A 22,501-nucleotide genomic window follows, 5' to 3' on the forward strand; every position below is an offset into this window, starting at 1 on the left:
CTAAATGCCCCTCTGCTAGCCCCTCAAGGGTTGGAGTACAACAGCCTTCAGGTAAGTTATCTTTAGTACAACTAGGAGCTACAATCAATACTTTGCTCTTCTACATGACTAGAAAAATGCTTTTAAAAACATATATATAATCTTTATAAACAAATACATTTAGAACAACCTTAGATTATTTTGTATATATATAAATATTATTTATAGAGCAATGTTTGCAACAACGGCACTATATAAAGTCATCAATAAAGTTATTTCCGTGTAAAGCCTACTCTAGCATTTTACAGTGGTTGGTAAATATTTGGTGTCGGAAGGGAAATGTACTTATTTAATTGTGTTATTATAAGCTAAGCATATTTTGAACCAGTCACTTGGATTTGTTACCAGCTCAAACCAACAATATATATAAAGAGTGCACTTTGACCCATTAGACTCTCACAGATCTGAACTCACAAGCTATCTTGTGCTCAATGTCTTACGAGAAGTTACCATTTTCTTTGGTTTTAAGTGCCCTTTTTTTTGTCATTTTTCATATCCATGTAAATGTTGCATTGCTTAGCTGTTCAACTAAACTAAAGTTGTGTTGTCGTGTTTATGGTTGTTGCACTCCGTCCGGCTCGAGAGCGAGGTTTGTTTACCCAGGGGTTGGTAACATTTGCATTTCCTTCCTCATTAATATGAACCAATATTTAAAAGGTTAGTGATTTATAGTTAATTTATAGTTTACAATCACGTTTGCTTTAAATCAGTCTGAAACCAACTGGATTTGCATGTGTCCTTGTAAACAAAATGGGGACCCATACTTAAAAATGTTGATCCATAGCACTACTAGTGCTAAAAAACACTTTTAAAGACAGCAGAAGCGTTAGACAAAATAAAAAAACTCGTATCAATTTAATGAGGATTCTGCTATAAGCAAAAACTAGATTAGGTACATACATATCAGCATAATCCCATGTTGTGAGGAATAACCTCATCAAGGACATACAAGTGCCAATAACAATTATGATACATTATGATGGTTGATAAAAAAAATAACAACAAACTTTCTAACTATAAAAAATGTCATTATGAAACTTAATCCAGATCATTACTCTCCCATCTTTACCATTTAGGAAGTAAAATTGTGTTTTCAGATGGCTGGGTTAGAAATATAATTAAATCAGATTTATGATTATCCTGGTGACGCAGAAAAGGACTAAAATTAAACAAAATATTATTTCCATCTGCTCAATAAATCTCCATTCCATTCAGGACCACATGACCTGAAATGTAAATCTGTGGAGGCGTCAAAGGCAAAGGCCCTCAACTTCAGAGCCAGGGTTATACTGCCTGTATGGAAATCACTATTCTAAGATTTAACTTGCTGTGCTTTATGTAAATAAAAAGCTTTTACTCATTTCAAATCAGAATTTTAAGTGAAATATTAAAAATGAATAGTTTAACAGTTCAACGAAAAATGGCCTCAACTGTACGGCATCCAAAGTGTTTATTATTATTTTTGTATTTATAACCTCCTTTTCAAACTGCCAATTACAAATTTGACGCTATCTCTTAATAACATATGTATCCTGTACCATTCATGTGGCATACCCACTTAATAGGGATTTGAACCACAAAGTGAATATCTTTCAACCCCATTCTGTGTTCACTTTGACTCTCCATCCGCCTGGAGGAGGAGGTCGAAGAGAGGGAGGAAGGTCCGGGATGGAGAGCAGCTGTTGACGTATGTCACTTTCTTCTTGGCCCTCTTCACTGTCTTCCTTATCTTTTAGATCTCTGCGGAGATAAATAGTGGAACAGTTGAACTATAAATCAACACAGAATAACCATTAGAAATGCTAAACATGTATGAATAAGCTATGAAACAAAAAATAATTAGCCCACCCGTTGCTACCGAGGACAGTTTGCTTCTTTTCCCTTCTTGAGAGCCATTCTTCTATACTCCGCCCAGGCATCTTTCTGTCTGCAAAGTCCTCTCTGTGCTGCCTTTCGTCTGAAAGAAATGTAATATCACTCGTGTCAACATATCACAATTCACACAAGTCATCTGGACAAAACAACAAGTTGTACTTGACTAATATTATATTTTTATGGAAATGCTGGTGAAAGTGCTAACCCAAGGTACTTGGCATGTTTTCCCTCTGCTGCATTACATCTGAGCTATAAATCTAGACTGTGTTGATATTGTGTGACATCTGGGAGTGAAATGTTAAATGATCACCTCATTAATAAATAATAATTTAGATAATACTATTGTATTATATAGGTTATTGGCAAATGTTATGTGCATTTAATGTGTGTGATATTGCTTTGGTAGACGGCACTACCCTTCGGGTACAGCTTACCTTCCACCTGTCTTTTTAAGTTAAACATATCCTCTTCGGACATGTGAGAAAACCTGCAGTTAGGGCCAAAATCACAAATTCCTAAAAGAATTTAGAAAAGAAAAGAAAAGCCAGGCAAAGTGATTATTACAAAAGGGTATATAATATAGATTCCTGGTTACTGGGTAAATGTATATTCAAACTGTTCTGTTACCTTTTTGGAGAAATTTCCTGCAGGGTTTCTTTGTTTGCTCATCACACAGGATGGCCGAAGAGTCTAAAAAGAAAAATGATAGTGTTGTCCTTGGTTATTTATATAATCTTTCATCATAAAGTGAGCAGCCATGATGTAAAAAAATACAAAATAAATGAAGCCTGCTAATTCTCCAATTAAAATATCATAAAGAAGTTTAACAAAATATTAATTCAAATTAAGACATACACAACTTTTTGATTTGTAAATTTAAAAAATATATATTTGAACTAAAACATGTCACAAAAATATAGCTTGCAATTGTATTTAATTGTGAGCACATCTCACCTCTAAAGTAGTCATACCAGGCCTTTTTAGCTCTGTGATGCTGCACACCGTTCAGATGTTTTTTCCGGTTATGCATGTTGTCCTGAAAGGACCGGTCACAGTAGTCACAGTAGTATCTCCTCCCCATGATGCAGGTTATGTGCTTAAACCAGCAAGAGGTCACCTTTTAAATGGCTGAAAGACAAGGAACAGACACAAAAGACCTTTACACAAGCACCGTGAACACATGGTGAGTGAATAGCTGTGGTGACTGAAATGGTTTCCCAACTGAGTGTTCTGTATCAGTATGCACAAGCTGATTAATGTGGTGGAAAAAGTGTCTCTTGGTCACTGGGGCAGAGGCAGAAGAGTTGAGAATTGTAATTTGAGCTTTCTAATGAACAGACAAAAATAGTCTTCTGGAACACAAGTTGTAAAGAGTGATTCTTTAATGCTTGCAAGCGGGGAGCAGTTTACACAGGCACGTATCACAGTGACAGTGGAAAGACTCACACAGACTTCTGTCCGTTCCTTGGTATTTAAAAGGTTTCTTCCCTGCATGTCAGATGAAGTTTAAGACAACCAATGAAAATGAGCAGCACACTTAAAAGAAAACCATAAAATGAGTCACACATACCTACGTCTTATGTTCTTGTTCCAACTATTAATTAAATTTATCAGAAAGTGCAAACTTATCTATTCACCCTCGCCCTGTATCCGGCCTTGAGGAGAAAACAGCAATGTTTCAAAAAGAATTGACTGGGAACCTGGTTTGTGTTTTCACTGGGAGTATTTGGGCCTTACAGTCTTAAACTATAGCAAGATATATTTTGCCATTAAATTAATAAACCAAACAAAACAGTCTTTCCTCAAAAGAAAAAAAAGCTATACTGTATCTGTACAATTATCAATTCTGTTCTTGATTATGTTTCTGCGTGATTATGGTTTAATATTTTTATCTATGAATTAGAAATAGTCAACAATTCAGAATCCAATTTCCCATAGTGCAATGCGTCATCTTGGTAGTCTACTTTGTTTTGTCTGGTCAACAGACTACAAACACAAGTTATTTAGATATTTAATTTACAATTATATAAAACGACCTCATATCAACAAAAGCCGATTGCTGCCATCTACTGTGTTAGTAGTGACGGTGCATGTATTTTGAATGTGCCTCGGTATGACTTCCATTTTTACTCTGGCGATAGAAAGGTACAAAGCGGTTTAGAAACATACTCAGCATGCACACGAGCAGTTTGTTGCAGAACCAACACGACCCCAGATAACTCAACGGAGCAAGCGTTAACACCCCTAAATATGCGTCCGTTGTGTTGTTACATCTGGATAGATAACGTTAGCTCACATGCGTAATATTACACAAAAACACGTTGTATTTAATAACTAACATGGATGTTAAATTACATCAGCAACGAGCACAAACCATTGTAGAAACAGTGCTGTCCTCTGTGATGTTCGCTTTGAAGGACCACGCGTAGTATATCGCTCCAAAAAAAGATTAAGGATATCCTACTACCAAATAACTTAAGGACCGGAAGCGTGCAGGCAAGTGTGTCTCAGCTTCCGGTCCTGCGCAGTACGTCTATCCACCGACATGGCGCTGGCTAAAACCGTCTACAATCTGCTCTTCAGGAGAACGTCCACTTTCGCCATAACCATCATGGTTGGAGCGGTCTTCTTTGAACGACTATTTGACCAAGGTGGCGACGCGGTCTTTGAGCAAATGAACCGTGGGGTAAGTGTGTCGTTTTCGGGGTGTATTGCTCGTTTAATCCTGACCTTGTGAGCAGAGGGCGAAGCGGCGCTAGCATGAGCTAACCTAAGCTAAAATAGCTTGCCTAGTCGAGCATTCGCGTCTGTTTGTAGAGACAACCTGTCTTGTATGAAATATCTAACGTCATCTAATACATGTTTTATTATAGAAACTATGGAAACACATCCAACACAATTACGAGAACAAAGAAGAAGAGTAGGACGCCCCGGGGTTACCTGAGGCTGAAGTGCAACTGTTGTCACACTTCCATGATCCATTCTTCCTGGACTCCGTAACGTTACCTGCATCAAACATCAGTCAACATGGACAATGTGCTTCAAGTCAACCCCAGTGGGAGCTGATTGACTGTCCAGACCACCATGAAGAAGGAGCAATGGTTCACCTCGTCCTCCCCTTCCTGCTGTTATGTATCAAGCATTCGTTCTACTCACAGATTGTAAATTGTTAAATTAAAAGTATTAATGTCATACCGATATTGCAGTGTTTTTATTTGTTATACTTAATATGGTATGCATGTGTCAAAGCAGATTTATTTCAGTTTCATTATGCAATTATTTTACTTACTGGTATTTACATAACCCATGTCACATTATGTCATCTTAAAGAGTCACTGGCTTCATATACAAATTGAATGAGTAACTTAGTTTTAAAAAAGCATTCAAGAGGCTTTATAATAGTTATGTCTTCTAAAACTGATTGTTTACATTTGCTTGCTGCTTGTCTGCTGGCTTTTTCGAATATGCAATGGAGGGATGCATGGTGTCCTTTTTATACATCAGGGATTTTATGTTTTATTTCTTCAAGGATGCACTTTTTTTCAACAGGTTTGTGTATTGTACTAATATTTAAGAGGATGGCTCAAAGGGAATGCAATGTCGTAGTGGGCAGACACTTCTGTCTGCCCACTACGACATTGCATTTCAATGAAAAACACCACTTTGTTGGGTATTTTACCATTCTTAATTTCATAATTGCTGTAGTTTGGCATTACTACCTGGATGAACAGGCACATTACTTATTTTCATAATAGGGTGTATAATGGGACACAGCCCAGGTTGATCGAGACCACAGTGCAACATAACCACGTGAAGCATATTATTCAAGTCTGGCCAAATCAACAAAGTAATATATTCCACAAACAATAGCTGCCATCTTTTACCAAACATAATCTAAACCCTAAGGCTACCATTCAAGTTAATTGCTTACACCTGCATCTGAGCCTCAGGCCTCTAGGGAGCACTCTAGCATTGTCTGTCCCACTCAAAACGTGTGCTGTCACCATCACTATAACAACCACTGATGGCTGTGTTTGACATCACAGCTGGCATGGTTACTGTAGATTCAACAAACAAAAAAATAGCATCAGGTGTCAGAAACATTTGTGCTCGCAGTGGACAATTAAGCAAATAGGCTTTGCACAATAATGCAGAAACATTAGCGACGCAAATCTCACCACGGAGAGGAGTAGCCACTCGAACAACATGTCGGAGTCTTATTTTCACACTTTTAAGTCTGACACACAGAGTTGTAGCATTTGCGCACAATGTTGAAAAACACAACATAAGAAGCAACAGATGAGAGTGCAGGTATCAGAGAATTTTTACCCTTCCGTCGGCCTATTTAGGAGAGGTAAAAAAAATCCTAGCTGTTGCACATTCCATGAAACTAAAGAATAATTTAGCATTTAGTTTACAAATAGTAATTAATTAACATTATGGATTCATTATTGAGAAGGAAAAACTGAAAGATGTTTCAGGATAAATTGCTAATTACATGTTTGAATCCAAGTCAAACAGTAAAAACTGCATCTTTAAACCAGCCCCATAGTCTAGTTAGCCACAGGTTTACACCCAGGTCTGACAAGTATTGTATTTCAGGTGTGAGCATTTTCTCACAGATTGTCCTGAATTTCGGATCAATATGTTTCTTAATGTTGTACCCCAGGATGGAAGACTCTCCAACTGGCTGCCAGGGCTGGAAACGTCTGTCTTGAATCTTTTGGGCCTCAACTGCCCCTCCATCCTTGATACAGATGTCCTTCATCTCAGAATTCCTTCTCCTCAGCTCATTTACCTCCCGTTTCATTCTGTCGCTCCCATACGCCTCTACTCTGGCCCAGAAGGAAGCATTGAAGTGCTGGTAGAGTCTCCAGTCCGCCCCGTTCCACTGTAAAGCTTTGGCTCTCAACTCAGGGGTCAGATGAGACAGAGATGAGCTCCTGCGAGCGTTGAGTTTAAAATACAAGATGTCCTCCATGGTCCAACACAGCTTGTCCTTAAGCAGGACAAGAGACTCCTCAAAGTATTCTGCAAAGAGCACAAGATCAAAATGTTTGGATAAGTTCTGAATGTCCCTCATTACACGAGGATCATTAGCCTCGAGGTTGTTGTCCAAACCAAAGTCAAAGAAGAGCATGTTTTTCAGGTAGAATGAGTTGAAGCTAGTAGGGCTGTAGAAGCTCTGAGGATTGTTTAGAAACTCTGCTAGTTTGTTCTCTCCATTGATCCTCCAGGTGAGAGGAACTGCTTTGTGATAATAATGGAAGGACGACTCAAAGAGAGCCACCGGGTCTCGTAAGATGGTAATGTACACAGCATCCGGAGGCAGGAGCTTGGCTACTTCGTGATGGTCAAAGCGCATGTGGTTACAAACAATGTTGAAACAGTCTCCAAGCTTGTAGTCCTTCACCTGGGAGCACAGGAACGGTGATGGGTAGAAGAAGTCGTTGCGACCATCAGGGAGGGCGAATTTCAGCTTGTGCTTTTCTCCAAATCTGAAGAGGATGTTGAGTATGGTGCTGCTAGCGGTTTTATGGGTCTTCATGAACATGATGTTTAGTTTGGGGGAGCACTCTTCTGGCTTTGTGCTTTGAGAAGGCATGCTCACATTTGTCTTCACAAACTGCACACTGAGAGGACATGTTCCTGCTTGGGTGCCCCTATGAATAAAATATAAGGATAAGCAAACAGATCAACAGACTAAACTCAATAAAATAATGCTTTCCTATTGTTTTTTTGGTTTACCTATTCTTTCCTTGGCTTGGGTTCGTCAAGCAGTACAGCACCAGTATGATGTTGGTCAATAAAACCCAGAGAATCAGCCTTCGTTTCACAAATGTGCACTTGTTTCCTTTGATGCCAGACATCATTACCACCCAAAGGTTAACCTGGAAATGCAGTAAGAGAGCATGCACGTAAGGAGAAAAACATCAGGACGTTCAGTTGTGATTCACAATTTGCTGTATTTTGCTGTGTGTTCCGCTGCAGCCCTGCCTCCAACAATATTACATTTCCATACAACTAAACTGCACTCTGTTTCGGATGACGTATATTCTTCCGGACTGAACGCTCGCTGTGATTAAGGGACAAAACAAAAGAGATGAAACGCTACATAACTACTGTTAGGTTTAGACTATACAGTCGATGGGTTTAGGCAATAATGGTAGTTATGTTGACTAAAACTATCACGGTTCATCTTAAAATCACGAGGAAATTGTAACAAAAACGCAACAAAAGTATTTAGAGTTATTAAGTGGAGCCAGTTTAAAGCCAACGATGAGTTCCTAAAAACTGCAGTTCGTCGAATGGCCACTTGAGGCTGCAGCTCCTAGAGCGAGCCAATCCCCTAGGCCGTGTTTGTACAGTTGGTGCCTTTAAGGATAATTGTTCATGCAAATATCGGACAAATAATATGGCTTGCTGCGCGGTTAATGTGCATTCTGCTGGCCAATGTGCGGCCGTGAAACATCCTCTTGGGAACTGTGATGTCCGTGAAACTTTGCTAAGTCTTAGAATACATTCAACCAAGACTTATTTCGTGATTGCATACATTTCTTGATTGCATACATTTCTATCTGACATAACAGTCGCCCTCTTTGAGCTTCATTGAGCTTTTCTTTGCTACAGATGATTGTGGACAATTAAAGGCCAATGTTTTTGTGACCCATCCACCACTCCGAGTCCGACCTCCTCATAACGCAGACTTCAGTGGCTAATTTGAAAATGATTTGAGGTAAATCAAAAGCAAACGTAATCTACGACTAAGATTTACGACAGTGCAGCTTTGCTGTGTGTTCTCGTTCAACCACTGAGTAGCTACACGAATCTCACAAACAGGTTAAATGCCCTGTGGCAACACAGGCCAAATATGTACCTCCTTTCCTCCCCCCATACAACAGAGTAGTTATTATTTCTATACAGAAAACCTGGATCTGACCCATCTAAATCCAATGTAACCTGGTATTAATTTCTGCATAAATGAATAATATATTTATGATAAACTATAAGGGGGGAAAGGACTAGAGAAGAGCTAATACAGATAAGCAATCTACTGCTGCTTTGTTCTTTCTGTCAAATAAGCCCCCATGTTTACACTTTCAACATGTTTATAGTGCTTAGATTCCCTTCACAACACACAGCAGAATTGGAAAAAAAGAGACATTTACAATGAAAACAAAGTTTAGGTAAAAGGCTACATTTTAAAAATAGATTTCTTCAGTTGACTCTTGACAGAGGATTACTCTTCATGTCATGTAGTGTGCCTCTGCATACCAGCTCTGACTTCTTATCTTTAACATTGATAGTCATCTATGTAGTCCATTTGTCACAGTTGATGAGAATAACCATACATCTCATGCTACATCTATTTATGCCTGTTAGAGTAATTGTAGTACATGAGAAAACATATTTTACTTGATTAAAGCTGATGTTATGTTTTACCTTCAAATCAGAATTCTGTTGACCCATTATCCTGAAAAGAAATTGAAACTACTCTTGATTATCAAAACATACTGTCATACTAAGTCAAAAAAGGATATGTATGTCTGGGAGAAATACAAGTAAAGAGCTTTATTTACCTGCAGATGACAGCATTAGCAGTGTCGGAGTGCGGATTAGAAAGAAGAAAAGCCTCTATTGTTCTACATGCTGTACACACTCCCTGAAGTCCCATCTCATTGGCTGTGAGGAGTGAAAGTCAGATGTACATTCTCCTCCCACAGGGGCTGAAGTGGTTTGGAACATAGGTGCTGTTGAAGATATGTCTGCTCTAACGAAGTGTCGGGTGACAAATCACCTTAAAAAACAAGTAGGTCTACTGAAAGTATAAGCATGTCTATTTTATATATTCAGAGTAGGTACTGTAACTGTAATTGAGTCCACTGTATTATTGGAGTAAGATATGTTTGAATATAACAAAAACATTTCTCTTAAGTATGAAAATGGCATCTTTAAGCGTAACCAGGGTACAGTTTTTCCCAAATATTTTGTTACTTAACTGTATAATAGTTTATGTGCCATGGTGACGATATTGCATATATGGAAGGTGTACTGATGAACATCTTTATTTTATTTTTTTGTTGGTCAAGTCATAAGAACACTGGTCTACCCATTGAACATTTTAGTTTTTGTTACATTATTATTTCACTCCGTAAGATGGCTGGGTGATTGCATACATGTGAAAAGACGTGAGTTACTAAAGTTTAAAATTATGTGACTACTCTGTGGAAAAATACCAATATGCGGGGTTTAAATGTATTAAAGCGACAGCGCTCTCTTCTAAAGGGTCAATGTAATAAATCTCTTCCCTTCTCAGTTAGTGCGTGTATTGTTTTCAAACATTGAAATAATTAAATATGAAGTAATTTAGCAAATTATTAGAAATGGACACAGTGTTATTAAATCAGCAAGACATATGAAATAACATGTTTCAGGAAGCTACACCGGGAACACAGCAGAACACCGCAGAACACAGAAGGGAACATATCATGGAACACAGCATGGAACACAGAAGGGGACACGGCATGGAACACGGCATGGAACACAGCATGGAACACAGAAGGGGACACGGCCGGGAACACAGCATGGAACACAGCAGAGAACATAGCAGGGAACTAAGCAGAGAAAACAACAGAGAACATAGCAGGGAACAGAGCAGAGAACATAGCAAAGAAAACAACAGAGAACATAGCAGGGAACATAGCAGGGAACAGAGTATGGAACACAACAGAGAACACAGCATGGATTACAATAGGGAACACAGAAGAGGACACAGCAAGGAACACAGCATGGAACACAGAAGGGAACACAGAAGGGAACACAGAAGAGAACACAGAAGGGAACACAGAAGAGAACACAGCATGGAACACAGCATTGAACACAGAAGAGAACACAGAAGAGAACACAGAAGAGAACACAGCATGGAACACAGCATTGAACACAGAAGAGAACACAGATGAGAACACAGAAGAGAACACAGCAGGTGTTGCAGCCTTCAAATGAACTGTCTACAAACACGTCCATCTTCGTTTTGCAACTTGTATTAAAGTAATCCACGGTTAAACACAAGACATTGCCTTCAGCCTGCATACAGCACATCTTTCTAACTCTTCTCTTGATTGTATAATGTTCTGTACAGCTTGGATTGCATTCAAGATGTCTTAACATTAAAAATAGTAACACCTACTGTACAGAGAGCACACCCTGCTTGGTCACAACACAGCTGTTTATTTAGTCTCAGCATACCTGGACCCAGGTGCTGGCTGCCTCGGCTGCTGTTGACTTTGGCTGAATCATGTCTGACTTAGTAGGTCAAATCGATCTGACAAAGGGAGCCCACTAGCTTCTGTGTGGCAATGGTTGTAATGGTTGATGTCATTGACATCAGAATACGTCAGCGAGGACAACTAGATGTGTGTCACGAGGAGATAAGATCAGGGTTGCTCTCTACAAGGGCACAAGCTGGAGTTTGGGTATATTTTAGGGAACAATATAAATGTTGTTGAATGTTAAAATACAATGTCAGTCATGATGTGTAACTTTTGAGTTTTCAAAGATCCTTCCCCAAAAACGTAAGATATGTATGTCCATTTCAAACATCGGAAACAAGAGTAAACACAATTCTGGTTTCTTTTATTTGTTATCTGTATTTGATTATGTTCAATGATTACATATATTTTACAACTGTACAAAATATAGTTAAACAGCAGTGATGAGGAAACCAGACACAAAGAAAAGAAAAACATCAGGAAATGCATTCAAATTAAATCAAATACTCAAGATGTGGATCATTGCAGGTGAGAGACAGTACAATTGAAGGCTTTTGTTTTCAAAAATCAAACTTTCCATGTTTGAGCAGAGACAAAATTAGTTTTCAATTTAAGGACTTTTAAAAAGGTATAGAGCATTTTACAGTATATATTTATAGAACTAAAACACATTTCAATTTAAAAGACTTAATCCATGACTTTCATTAAACTTAATTGTCCAGTAACACAGTCCATACAACAGTGTAGGTATTCCCAGAGTACTTAAGCTTAAATGGAGTGTGTTGTGTCGGAGGCAAATGAAGGTCAGCTACTGCAAACAGTCACTTCCAGGTTACAGGCCGCTGGCTGGTTTCCAAGTCCACAGCACATGAACCTGGACCGTGTGTTTGATTTGATCTGTTCTTTGCTTCAAGAACATCGACGTGAGTGCGTCACGAGAGATCAAAGAGAGGATCATCTTGTCTGTGATGCTGCAGTTACAAATTAATTGATTATTACTTGACACATAGCATCATCAATAAATAAGCTAAAATAGGAAACAATCCCCTTGGAGGAGTGAACAGTTACAAAAATAAACTTAGTTGTACAGTCGCTGATTGCTTCCAGTTTATCTTATGAAAATAATCATTAGGCACTTTTGAGTGACAGCTACATGTGTCCTTGAAAAGAAAAACAAAGGACCTATATATATATTTATATACAAGCACGTCACTTTTGGTAAACATACATTCACAATATACTTGTCTTAGCCTCCACAGAACAATGCCATGCTGCGTATTAAAGATGATTGATGTATAGAGGCATAAACATTTGCAAATGTTCCTTGAAAAAGTGCAAAGTTCCATTATTTTAGTAAAACTAAACCAATTCTGATTTTGAGGCGAACATAAATCTTCCCAGTCGAACAAGCCAAGGAAGGACGTTAATCTTCCCCGACAGTAAGGAGGTAAAGCCGGTCGAATGCTGACACACTGCAGTTAGTTAGCATGTTGCAATCATGTGACTCAGTAGACGGGCTTGTAGAACATCTGCCCACCCAGAACCCTGCGCTTCAGCTCGGTCCACAGCAGGCTGCGTTCTCTCTGGGATCCCTTCATGAAGCCACGGTTCTCTTGAGCGCGGCGAGACAGATAAGGAATGACCTCGTTGACCGGGCCATATGGAACGTACTTGTAGACCGGGAAACCTGCTTGACCTGTTTTAACATAGAGCAAGGAGACGTGTTTTTAATCAATTTCTACTACGTGTCCATTCCATGTCATGACTGAGTATTTAATGTCCAACATATTCTTTAAGCCGACAGTAGCTCACAGTTATGTTATGTCAATGTTACATTGAAATAATGGTGCAGTAGATTAAAATATTATCTTTTTTTGTTTTGAAGTGAATTTCTGATGGATAAATATTGTATTAAGATAAAGCTGATATGTAAAAATGTGGTTTGGATATTACGTATCAAGTGATAGGACAAGGTCAAACCAGTCCTTACGTCTCACCAGTGGAAGAAAGGTTAGGGCAGATACAGCTTTATTATTTTCATTGACTCAGTAGCACCTCAGTTATTAATTTTCTGTATGCCACATGCATAAACTGTTTTTGTCAAGCAAAGAAAAAAAAGGTATTTTCTTAAATGTGTACCCGAACCTAACTATTTGCGTAGTGATGTGTTTCTGCTCTGAACATAACTGACACAACATTTGGTTATCAGACAGTTTAATGACATTGAGAACCCAGAGTTGTTGGTTCCCAATATATCTATAGACTGGATAGACCATTCTAAGGTCATGGACCTTGAGTTTTAAAAAGCTTATGAGTGTACAGAGTTTGTTTCAGTGGAACCTCTATGACCACATGACTGTGACGCAGGTCTCTGATGCCATACATTACTTGTTTACTTTTAGTATCCAAGCTGAGTGCAACATACCTAGCGGGAAGCTGATCTGGTCACACATGCCCAGCAGCTGTCCAAAGTAAACTTTATTCTCTGTTGGTGAAAGGCCCATCTCATTCATCCTGGGAAAACAGAAAACAAATCCATGTCAAAGGGCTGTTACATAATAAGAGTGTGTTAGTCCACCATTGATTCGGCAATCTCATTCACTAAATCCTATAATTGCTTTCGAAAATTGACAAAGACTACTTTGTCTATGTTCAAATTAAATCTGCACTTAGTTCTGTACGAGCTAAATGGCCTTTGAATTTGTCATGCCTGAAACGAAACATACTTTTCAAGGGTGAATTTCACTGTGTCCTCGTTGTGAGTTGCAACCATGATATTTGCTTTCCTGCTGTTATCAATCTCCTCCAGGAAGTATTCCAAACACCTGGACAAACATCAAGGCAGATGGTTAGGATTCAGACATGTTCTAGCTAAGTCACGAGTGGCCTTAATAATAATAATAATAAGAAGAAGAAGAAGAAGAAGAAGAAGAAGAAGAAGAAGAAGAAGAAGAAGAAGAAGAAACATACTTGTGATACATCCTGTTAGTGGCCTCATAGTCTGGGTTTATTGGGTCTTCGTAGCCAATCTCTTTGGCCCTGTCTCTCTCTTGGTACATGTAGGCTCCACGAACCAGTTTGGCACCAAAGTACCAGCCCTCCCGCCGGGACAGCTCAACGTCCACAGATACATTGTCATAGGCGTCCTAATAGGAAAGAAAATACAAAGTATCAAACCATGACATTTTTTAGAGCCAGTTGTGACGTCTCCATATACTAGTACTATACAGCTTTACTGAGCTTGCCCTTTGGACACGAACAAATTGATATTATGGTATGATTAGCAGCAATACAACGTAAAGTGTGACAAAAAAATATAATTTTGGTTTCATAGTTGAGACAACCAGGAAAGATTTGTAGATCTGAATATTCACGAGTAAAAGTTGTCATGATCAGCTCTAATGAGAGAACTGAGGACTCACCTTGAGGTAACACTGGTAAGTGTTGAAAATAATTGGCTTTTCTCTGTTGAATTTCCTCTGCATTTCTAGAGTCAGTCGACTAATCGCTGGTTGAAAGTACGTCTGCTCGGCGTCCACCATGAGCCTGACCCCGTTCTCCATGGCATGCTAGTGAGCACAGACAAATAGTATTTACAGGTTCCGTAAGGGACTCGTCGTTAATGTGCAAGATAAACGGGGCTTCATCAAAACAATACAGTTCTGATTTATTTGATTCCCTTGCAATTGCAATACATTGTATTTAGATTTCTGTATTGCCTGAAAAAAATGTTTACAAGATGCACATTTATTTTCTTTGATTAGCTTTACCTTGGCCAGAACATCCACTCTCTGTAGCATTCTCTTCATCTGCCTCTCCTCCTCGGCTGTAAACGCATTCAACAAAGGCTCCAGCTGGCCGGTCTGCACAACCAACACACAAAACATCAAAATGTTTGGCATTTGCTTTCAACGCCATCTTTATGACCTCGATAAACCAGAAAATGTAATCAGTATGTGACACGTAGGAAGGGCGTTGGGTGGGTGGGGTGACTTGAGTGACATGAGTGACTTTTCTTAAATGCACACAATAGCACTGGCGACATAAACATGTGCAATATAACTCAATAATACTAACTCTGCAGAAATGTATGTAGCACTGTAAGTCCCAACTGATAATATGATTTCCCCACATGAGATAAAATGCTTACTTGAAGATATGATATTGCATTATAAGTTGTTATCTTGTTGAAGACTTGGATCAACGTGTTCCCACAATATGATAAAGAAGTTCTAATGAGGAAATAAAAAAATAAAACCGGCTATGCTTATCATTTGTTTATGAGACCATTAACTGTAATATCTGTCAGATATAGGGTCTGAAATTACCAAATTGATTCGAATTGAGAACCATTGGCCACAAACTGTGAATTTATTTCCTTTTTCCCTTCAGAGTTCTTGTCACACCACTTAATGTCTACATGACTCACCTGAAGGTTTGGCACCATGAGCAGATTGGAGATTTTTGTTGTATCGTTTATTAAACTGTTCCAGTCCAGCAGATCGATCGTTCTGCCAATAAGATGTGAGAAAGTGTAAATTAAAATATGTTAACACACTAAACAGAGATTCATGAACCTAACTGTATGTGACCTATTTGTTGTGACTATCTTACCCTGACAAACCCAGCTTCTCTCCAGTGAACCAATTCTCTGTTTCATCCATGGCTCCAATATCCATCTTAGTCAAAGTTTCCTACAAAGAGATATTTCAGTGATTACACACATATTGCAGCCGATTATTGCTTTCAAAAAACACATGGCACGTAAAGTCATGAAGGCTTGAACACAACTAGAACATGTTCAAAACAACTATAAATGAGGTTATGGCTGAATCTGCTTTCGACTTGCTGAAGATGTACCTTGAGCTGTTCCAGCTCCAGCTTTTGTTCCAAAACCATCATGTCAGATTTTCCCTGCTTTGCTGCGAGGAAGTTAAAAAACTGTCTCCATTTAACCAGGACTTCTGAAAACTGGAGCTGTTCAAACACAGAACAATTCATCAATGATACAATTATAATATTGCATTTGAATCATACTGTGAGGAGGTCAGCCAGACACATTTGTGTCAAATAGCACATACTTTTCATATTTGTCTGAGGAAGTTAAGACAGTGTGCCCTGACACAGATTCCCTCTTGTCTTATTTTCCTGCCACTTTCATATAATGCCAAATTCTGGATGCTGTATTATAATTTCAGTGATAACACAATTATGTGAACCTATGCTCATACTATCAAATAGCATGGACTCAAAACCATAAAGAGAGAAATATCTGGCCAATGTTTCTTTTGCCCATTAATCTGTAATACATGGCGAATGGTTTGTTCGTGGTAGAATTGTAAGCACTGTAGGGCTGCAACAACGAATCGATAAAAATCGATAAAAATCGATTATCAAAAGTGTTGGCAACGAATTTCATTATCGATTCGTTGTGTCGCGCGATTATTACGCCGGGCAATAAGTCGCGGAGAAGAAAAAAAAGAGCGGAGCAGAGCAACTGGCCGGCCAGCGTTTCTGAGATCGGAGTGAGACACGAGAAAAGCTGAGGTTGTGATGTTCTCAAAAATAGAAGATCTTCGACGAGTCTTGGCCAATCAGCGTCTTCATGTTCCTCAAACTTGTTTTTAATGGAAGCTAGTCAGCTTGCTATCGCGTTAGCTAACGTGTTTGGGTTGTGTATTGTCGTTAAAGTTACGTTATGTTCCGTTACAGTTCAGTCTTGCTTGTAAAAAAAAACGTAACGTGATGAAACATGCCGTCACCCCCCGGTCTGGTTCAGTTCACGCTGTCACTCGTTAACGTTAAACCGGCACACCGGCGGATCTGGCTGCAGGTTTTTATTTATTTTTTTAATCAAAGTAGAATGAAGCAAATCACGTAGTTGGGCTTAGCCAACAACGTGACGTCGTGGTCATAAGAGACCCAGAATGAAAGAGTTTAAGGAAGAGGACGCTCTATATGGAGCAGTACAGCGTCCCTCTGTCCCAGTATTTCATACATATTGATAAAGCAGGGTATGTAAATGCAGCCTCTGGAGGGATCAATTACAGTAAAAAGGGCTCACATTTGGCAGATGTAAAGTATACATGTGTATGTTTTTAGTGTTAGTCCATTTTGTTGTTTTAATTAACAGCTCAGGGATGTTCAAGGAGCAACCTGTTTGTGCACTTTCTGAAGATGTTTTGCACTGTCACTTCTGTTTTTGAATAAAGGGTTGGAAATGAATGCTTTTTTGATTATTTTTGTTTTTATCCGATTCATCGATTAATCGAAAAAATAATCAACCGATTAATCGATTATTAAAATAATCGTTAGTTGCAGCCCTAAAGCACTGTCATTGCCAACCAATGCCATTTACACTGTTATCTAAATACTGTAATAATTACTTTTGGTTAATATTGAAGACATAAAGTTAAACTTACAAGGAACTGTGGGCGTCCGAGAGCAGTCATTTTGATGGCAGAAAAGCCATCTGCAGAGGCTCCCCCTGAAATTGATAACATATTTTATGTCACTTTATTTGGTGTAATTCAAAACTATCTTGATCACACAATAGCTTCAGTGTTATAATATAAATTATAATAGTCCATTTTTAAACTGCTTATCAGAAAACCTACTTACTTACTCCTACTTACCAGAGGCTCTAATGCAGTTTATGAATGTCTCCATTTGTTTGTCACATTTGGACTCATCTGCATAGAAGTAGGTGCGAGCACTAGTAACCCCTCCACGCCGGTCCCCGAACTGACGATGCGCCTTGTACTTCTTCTCACGATGGTCAGCAGCTGGAGTTAGAAGAAGAACAGAACAATTTTAATCCTGCAAGCTTTTGTTCTGAGTACTGTCCCTTTATTTATTTATACCAGAATAAATCTATCACAAGAAAAAATGGTGGTGGGAACACTCTTTCCACATACATTATTATAAATAACTAGATATGTCTGTGTAAACATTAATCTCACCACAACATTATATGGTAGCTAGTAATACTATTATTTAAATGACTACCAGAGAGTGATACTAAGAATATGTATTAACTAGTAGGTGAATGATTCGAGTTTTAAACATCAGCCATGTAACATGATCCCATTGGATTAGACATTTCAGACCCCAGTAAAACCAGATATAACCAGTACTCTCTGGGGCAGACCACATGGCCACATGACTAGACATACCAACACTGACACTTGAAGAGACTTGTTTTGCATTCAGGTCAAGCTGGAAAAACTGAATATCAAAGGAAACCTGATTGTGCAACTGAACAGACTACATGATTACATACAACTAATCTGTTATTTCCCACTGATCTACAGACCTGGACTTTCTTTCTCTGCTTCAGAAACACACGCACTGAAAAAGAAGAAGAGATTGTCATCAGAAGAGAACAGCAAACAATGCAGCTACCTAAAAGAGTGTATTTTGTGATTATAGCAGATATATTTTCTCCCAGTTTCATAACTTCTCATGTCACTTGCAGTGTTGAAATCAGTTAATCAACCAGACAGTATGCCAGTTGTGACCACAGTAATGTGTTGAGAAAAGGCAAATGTCATTTTAACCAGTCTTTTTGTGACCTTTATGTTATGATAAGTTATGATAATGAGCTGCTTTTGCAGTTCTGTGCACATTCTGTGACATAAGAGATGCATAAGGGGAACAAAGAAACTACTGTGTTCACTGCGTTGACCTAACCGTCTTTTTCTTTCTGAGAATTTGATCTTAATGAAGATCATTTGATCCTAAACAAAAATATGTTTTGAGTTAGTTCAGCACGGTGTATGTTTGTGCCCAGTGAGATGATCCGTGGTTCAAAAAAGGAGCTTATTTCTTCCTCAGAACATTGCGTAACACTTCCGTGTGTGTGTGTGTGTGTGTGTGTGTGTGTGCCCCATGAAGGGCCCGGCACATAACTCTAAAGGGCTGGTCGCCTTTTTAGGAGGTACGTCCCCCTGCTCGACCAATCAGAGGAGAGGGGGCTCTCCGAACCAACCAATAAAAGACAAGTACTATTAGGTTTTCATTACAGTCTGTCTATGTGCAGAAAACATAGTGTAGATTACATGACTCGTGTTTATTTGATAAGAAGTATAAGGGAAGCTAGAACTAAAGTGTTAAGATAAGAATTTAGTCATATCAAACTGTAGTCTATTGGAATGTTTTTTTCCACTCTGTTTGTATATAAATGAGTCATGAGATCATTTAGATGGGGACAGCATGTAATAAAGACAAAGGTGACTAACAGAGTATTAAACTAATGTGGGTTGACTAGACTTTTAACCAGTTTAATTAAAATATTAGTGCCTTATGTTTGTAACTGTGAGTGTACTCTAAGAAAGCATATTATACACATTTGTGTTATGGTTGGCTAAACCGGCTCAGGGGACAAAGGGACAAATGGCCTACTGGGGGCTAACTCTATAATATGTACTAAACAGTTACAGAGCAGGATGTACTTAATTTGCCCAATAATCTTGAAAAACAATGTCCTAAAAATAGTTGTAAGAGCAAGGACAAAACAAAGTTTAGAACGTTAAGTCTAGTTGTTATAAAGTGATTTCACTATTAACTAACTTAGAGTGGATTTATTATCACGATACAGCTGTAAAGATGTTGGAATGAATTATATTTTGTCCTGACTGCTTTTCCCAGTGTGCAGCTCCTGTTGAAATCATTCATGCAGAGGGTTGGGGGCAGGAGCCTCTTTATAGCCCCGACCTCTTCCAGTTTCTTCCTGTTTACCAGTATTTCTTTAAATTTCGTCTTGTTTTGAGAGCATGGGCTGGATCAGGAGTGTGTAGCCTATTGCTTTGGGGCATGTGATACTGCGTTATACAAATAAACTTGACTCAACCAAGTTACACAACTCAGAAATGTCTCTTCATCCAGTGCACATACAGCACATGTTATAGTGCGTCAGTAAAAGATTTCATACAATGTGAACCACGACTCTTCCTGAGAAGGTAGCTACATTGTGGTCTCTACTAAACTCCTGCTAGATCAGATATCACTTACTCCATTTCCTTCTTCACCGCTTCTTCTTGTGTCAAGTCCTCTTCAACGCTATAGTCCAAAACTGCCCCCACACCAAAGGCCTGATTCTTCTGAATCAAAGGCTTGATGGAGTTGTGGTCTTCCCCTGCCACAAACTGGCCATAGAAGGTCATTTTCATCAGCTTCTCAAACATCCACTGACCAAACACCTTCTTGGTCAGACCCATCAACTGTAAACAAAGCAAGGATGATAAGTTAGTGTAGCTCAGTAGCTATAGTAACACCACTGTAATAGGACTGCATCTGACTTGCCCATACTCGTTATGATGACGCATGCTGGCGGACCAAAAGGTGAACAGCTTGTTCCTGGAATCTGAACCAAATCAACCCACCTCTTTGTTCTTTTCAACGAGGACGTCAATTGTACACAGATTGAACACCAGCAGACTTCGGAGCAGTTCAATGTTATCCTTGCTTTTGTAGGCTTCCACCGTGTTGTCGAAGTCAACGTGGATTTTACTCAACTGCTTCTTTTCCACATGGTTGGTCTGGCTGATGAGCTCGACCGGCACAGCCTCCACCACCGTGCAGCCGTCTATCTGTTGACCTTTCTCTTCCTGGCTCTTGGGGGAGGCCACCGTGGACCGACATCTTCCAGGGGACGCTCGTATCTTCCCGACATTGCCCGGGGTGGCCCGAAGAAGAGCGGCTACAAACTTCGTGTACGACATGGTGTCGTTATCTGAGCTCACAAGACGGGAGCGCCGACCTCGCCTCGCCGTACCGTCGCTGTGACTACGCTGGAGGAGCGCGCGGGGCAGTTTAAGTCATCTCGCGGGGCGGCGCGTGCCTGGCATCAGCTAGTGCGCGTTCTCGTTTCCTCCCATAGCTTGTCTTCACGTGGTGAAGAAAAGGTTCATTTTAGCTTTCAGTTTCATCTCTTCACGTATTCACACACAAATAACCGGATTGGTTGGTTGTAATAATAAACTATGGAAGCCCATTTTTAATACTGTGATAAAAAAATCATAATTATGAGATAGTATCTCATATTTTTCTAGTATGAGATAGTGTCTACCTATCTATTACTATATCTTAATAGTAAGAGATAGTCCTTTATTATCTCTTACTATTATGAGATACTATCTCATGCTTTTCTAGTATGAGATAGTAACTATCTCTTACTACATCTGAATAGTAAAACTATATCTTAACTATTATGAGATAGTATCTCATACTTTTCGACTTACATCATTTAGATTTACTATCTAAATTACAGGATCTTAATTTTTTTATCAGTGTCAGAAATGGGCTTCCATCATAATCTGACCATCTTAAAGGAGCATGGCACCTTTCACTCAGATATATGTATACAATGTTATCTGCTTATTGTCTGGAAGCTGTATATGTACACTGACTGAAATGTTCAAAAATATTCATTTGTTTAATATATGCACTAAAAAATATAGTTTTTGGGAACACATATATCCCCAAACTTCACGCTAGCATATTTGATCTTTTTTTTACAAGAATTTTAAATAAAGTCCTCTAGGTTTGTTTAAAATGCATGCTGTACAGCATGCATTTGTAACAACAAGTATCCTGCAAAGCCCTTTAAATCCAATATTATAAAAATTGAATAACACCACAGCATAGCCTCAGGCAAAACTAAATAAAAATAGCATTGGCCTTTATCTTTCACAGGTCATATTTATTACAGGGCTAATTGCATTAGATTGCATTATATGTACTCTAACTATATTATATGTACAGGTATCATGGCATGTACTACATTTCCATTTATTCAACAATTTGATCTTTTTATTTGTATCCTTTGTTACTCATCTCCATTCCGATGTTATGACAATCATGGGTTTTTCATTAAAGTGGCACTTCCTAGTTACACATTAGTTACGCATTAGAAATTAATTTTTTTTAACTGATCTGCTTTTTGTATTGATAGGCTCATTTAGCAATGGAATAATTGCAAAACAATATTACTGTACATGTTTTTGTTTTTACCAGTAATAACTCATATAACTTGTGTGTTTCTTAACAAGCCGATTGCAATTCATTTTCTTATCAGAGAACATCAATTGTCACAAATTGGAAGTAGAATTAGAAGAATACGTATTATGTAACTGGTTGTGTAACAACAGAGACCTCTTCCCTTACACATCCACAGAGAACCAACCAGAATAGGATGGTCTTGGGACAGGAAATGTGAGAATGTGTGACAATAAGAAAAGAGCATGGAGCATCCTCGGATTTAAGTGAAGAAGAAGTATCAGGTGAGTGATGATTTAACAGAGTCATGACCAGCAGGC

General features: G+C 38.7%; 4 protein-coding genes across 4 annotated transcripts; 1 reads left to right on the forward strand and 3 right to left on the reverse strand.

Moving 5' to 3' along the window:
- Positions 1 to 875: 875 nt before the first annotated feature.
- zmat5 (zinc finger, matrin-type 5) lies at positions 876 to 4,408 on the reverse strand. The gene is made up of 6 exons (XM_079235539.1): positions 4,289 to 4,408; positions 2,869 to 3,042; positions 2,542 to 2,604; positions 2,349 to 2,429; positions 1,888 to 1,996; positions 876 to 1,779 (listed from the first exon to the last, which is right to left on the reverse strand). Exons 2-6 carry the CDS (start codon positions 2,993 to 2,995, stop codon positions 1,632 to 1,634), a joined length of 528 nt encoding a protein of 175 aa, XP_079091665.1. The 5' UTR covers positions 2,996 to 3,042; positions 4,289 to 4,408; the 3' UTR covers positions 876 to 1,631.
- Positions 4,409 to 4,458: 50 nt separating this feature from the next.
- On the forward strand, positions 4,459 to 5,108 carry uqcr10 (ubiquinol-cytochrome c reductase, complex III subunit X). The gene is made up of 2 exons (XM_079234779.1): positions 4,459 to 4,600; positions 4,788 to 5,108. The coding sequence occupies exons 1-2, from the start codon at positions 4,460 to 4,462 to the stop codon at positions 4,836 to 4,838; spliced, it is 192 nt and encodes a 63-aa protein (XP_079090905.1). The 5' UTR covers position 4,459; the 3' UTR covers positions 4,839 to 5,108.
- A 1,319-nt stretch (positions 5,109 to 6,427) lies between these two features.
- Positions 6,428 to 7,784, reverse strand: gal3st1b (galactose-3-O-sulfotransferase 1b; the record flags this gene model as incomplete). Its single annotated transcript, XM_079234969.1, has 2 exons — positions 6,428 to 7,577; positions 7,663 to 7,784. 2 exons carry the CDS (start codon positions 7,782 to 7,784, stop codon positions 6,428 to 6,430), a joined length of 1,272 nt encoding a protein of 423 aa, XP_079091095.1.
- A 3,742-nt stretch (positions 7,785 to 11,526) lies between these two features.
- prodha (proline dehydrogenase (oxidase) 1a) lies at positions 11,527 to 20,935 on the reverse strand. The gene is made up of 14 exons (XM_079235070.1): positions 20,567 to 20,935; positions 20,196 to 20,404; positions 18,499 to 18,533; positions 17,819 to 17,968; positions 17,606 to 17,670; positions 16,044 to 16,160; positions 15,798 to 15,877; positions 15,613 to 15,694; positions 14,954 to 15,046; positions 14,606 to 14,752; positions 14,154 to 14,329; positions 13,910 to 14,008; positions 13,609 to 13,697; positions 11,527 to 12,879 (listed from the first exon to the last, which is right to left on the reverse strand). The coding sequence occupies exons 1-14, from the start codon at positions 20,903 to 20,905 to the stop codon at positions 12,689 to 12,691; spliced, it is 1,872 nt and encodes a 623-aa protein (XP_079091196.1). The 5' UTR covers positions 20,906 to 20,935; the 3' UTR covers positions 11,527 to 12,688.
- Positions 20,936 to 22,501: the final 1,566 nt, after the last annotated feature.

Source organism: Taurulus bubalis (assembly GCF_910589615.1).
Source record: "Taurulus bubalis genome assembly, chromosome: 19".
NCBI classification, from domain to species: Eukaryota; Metazoa; Chordata; class Actinopteri; order Perciformes; family Cottidae; genus Taurulus; species Taurulus bubalis.

What these genes read in the sequence shown, in the direction of transcription:
- prodha (XM_079235070.1), bottom strand. Translation starts at nt 20,905, where the DNA reads ATGTCGTACACGAAGTTTGTAGCCGCTCTTCTTCGGGCCACCCCGGGC. An exon ending in AGCAGAGAAAGAAAGTCCAG is followed by an intron (nt 17,969 to 18,498) that starts GTCTGTAGATCA and finishes TTCTAACTCCAG; the next exon opens with CTGCTGACCATCGTGAGAAG. An exon ending in GTGAAATTCACCCTTGAAAA is followed by an intron (nt 13,698 to 13,909) that starts GTATGTTTCGTT and finishes CTGTTTTCCCAG; the next exon opens with GATGAATGAGATGGGCCTTT.
- uqcr10 (XM_079234779.1), top strand. Translation starts at nt 4,460, where the DNA reads ATGGCGCTGGCTAAAACCGTCTACAATCTGCTCTTCAGGAGAACGTCC. An exon ending in TTGAGCAAATGAACCGTGGG is followed by an intron (nt 4,601 to 4,787) that starts GTAAGTGTGTCG and finishes GTTTTATTATAG; the next exon opens with AAACTATGGAAACACATCCA.
- zmat5 (XM_079235539.1), bottom strand. Translation starts at nt 2,995, where the DNA reads ATGGGGAGGAGATACTACTGTGACTACTGTGACCGGTCCTTTCAGGAC. An exon ending in CTGGTATGACTACTTTAGAG is followed by an intron (nt 2,605 to 2,868) that starts GTGAGATGTGCT and finishes TTTTCTTTTTAG; the next exon opens with ACTCTTCGGCCATCCTGTGT. An exon ending in CTTAAAAAGACAGGTGGAAG is followed by an intron (nt 1,997 to 2,348) that starts GTAAGCTGTACC and finishes CATTTCTTTCAG; the next exon opens with ACGAAAGGCAGCACAGAGAG.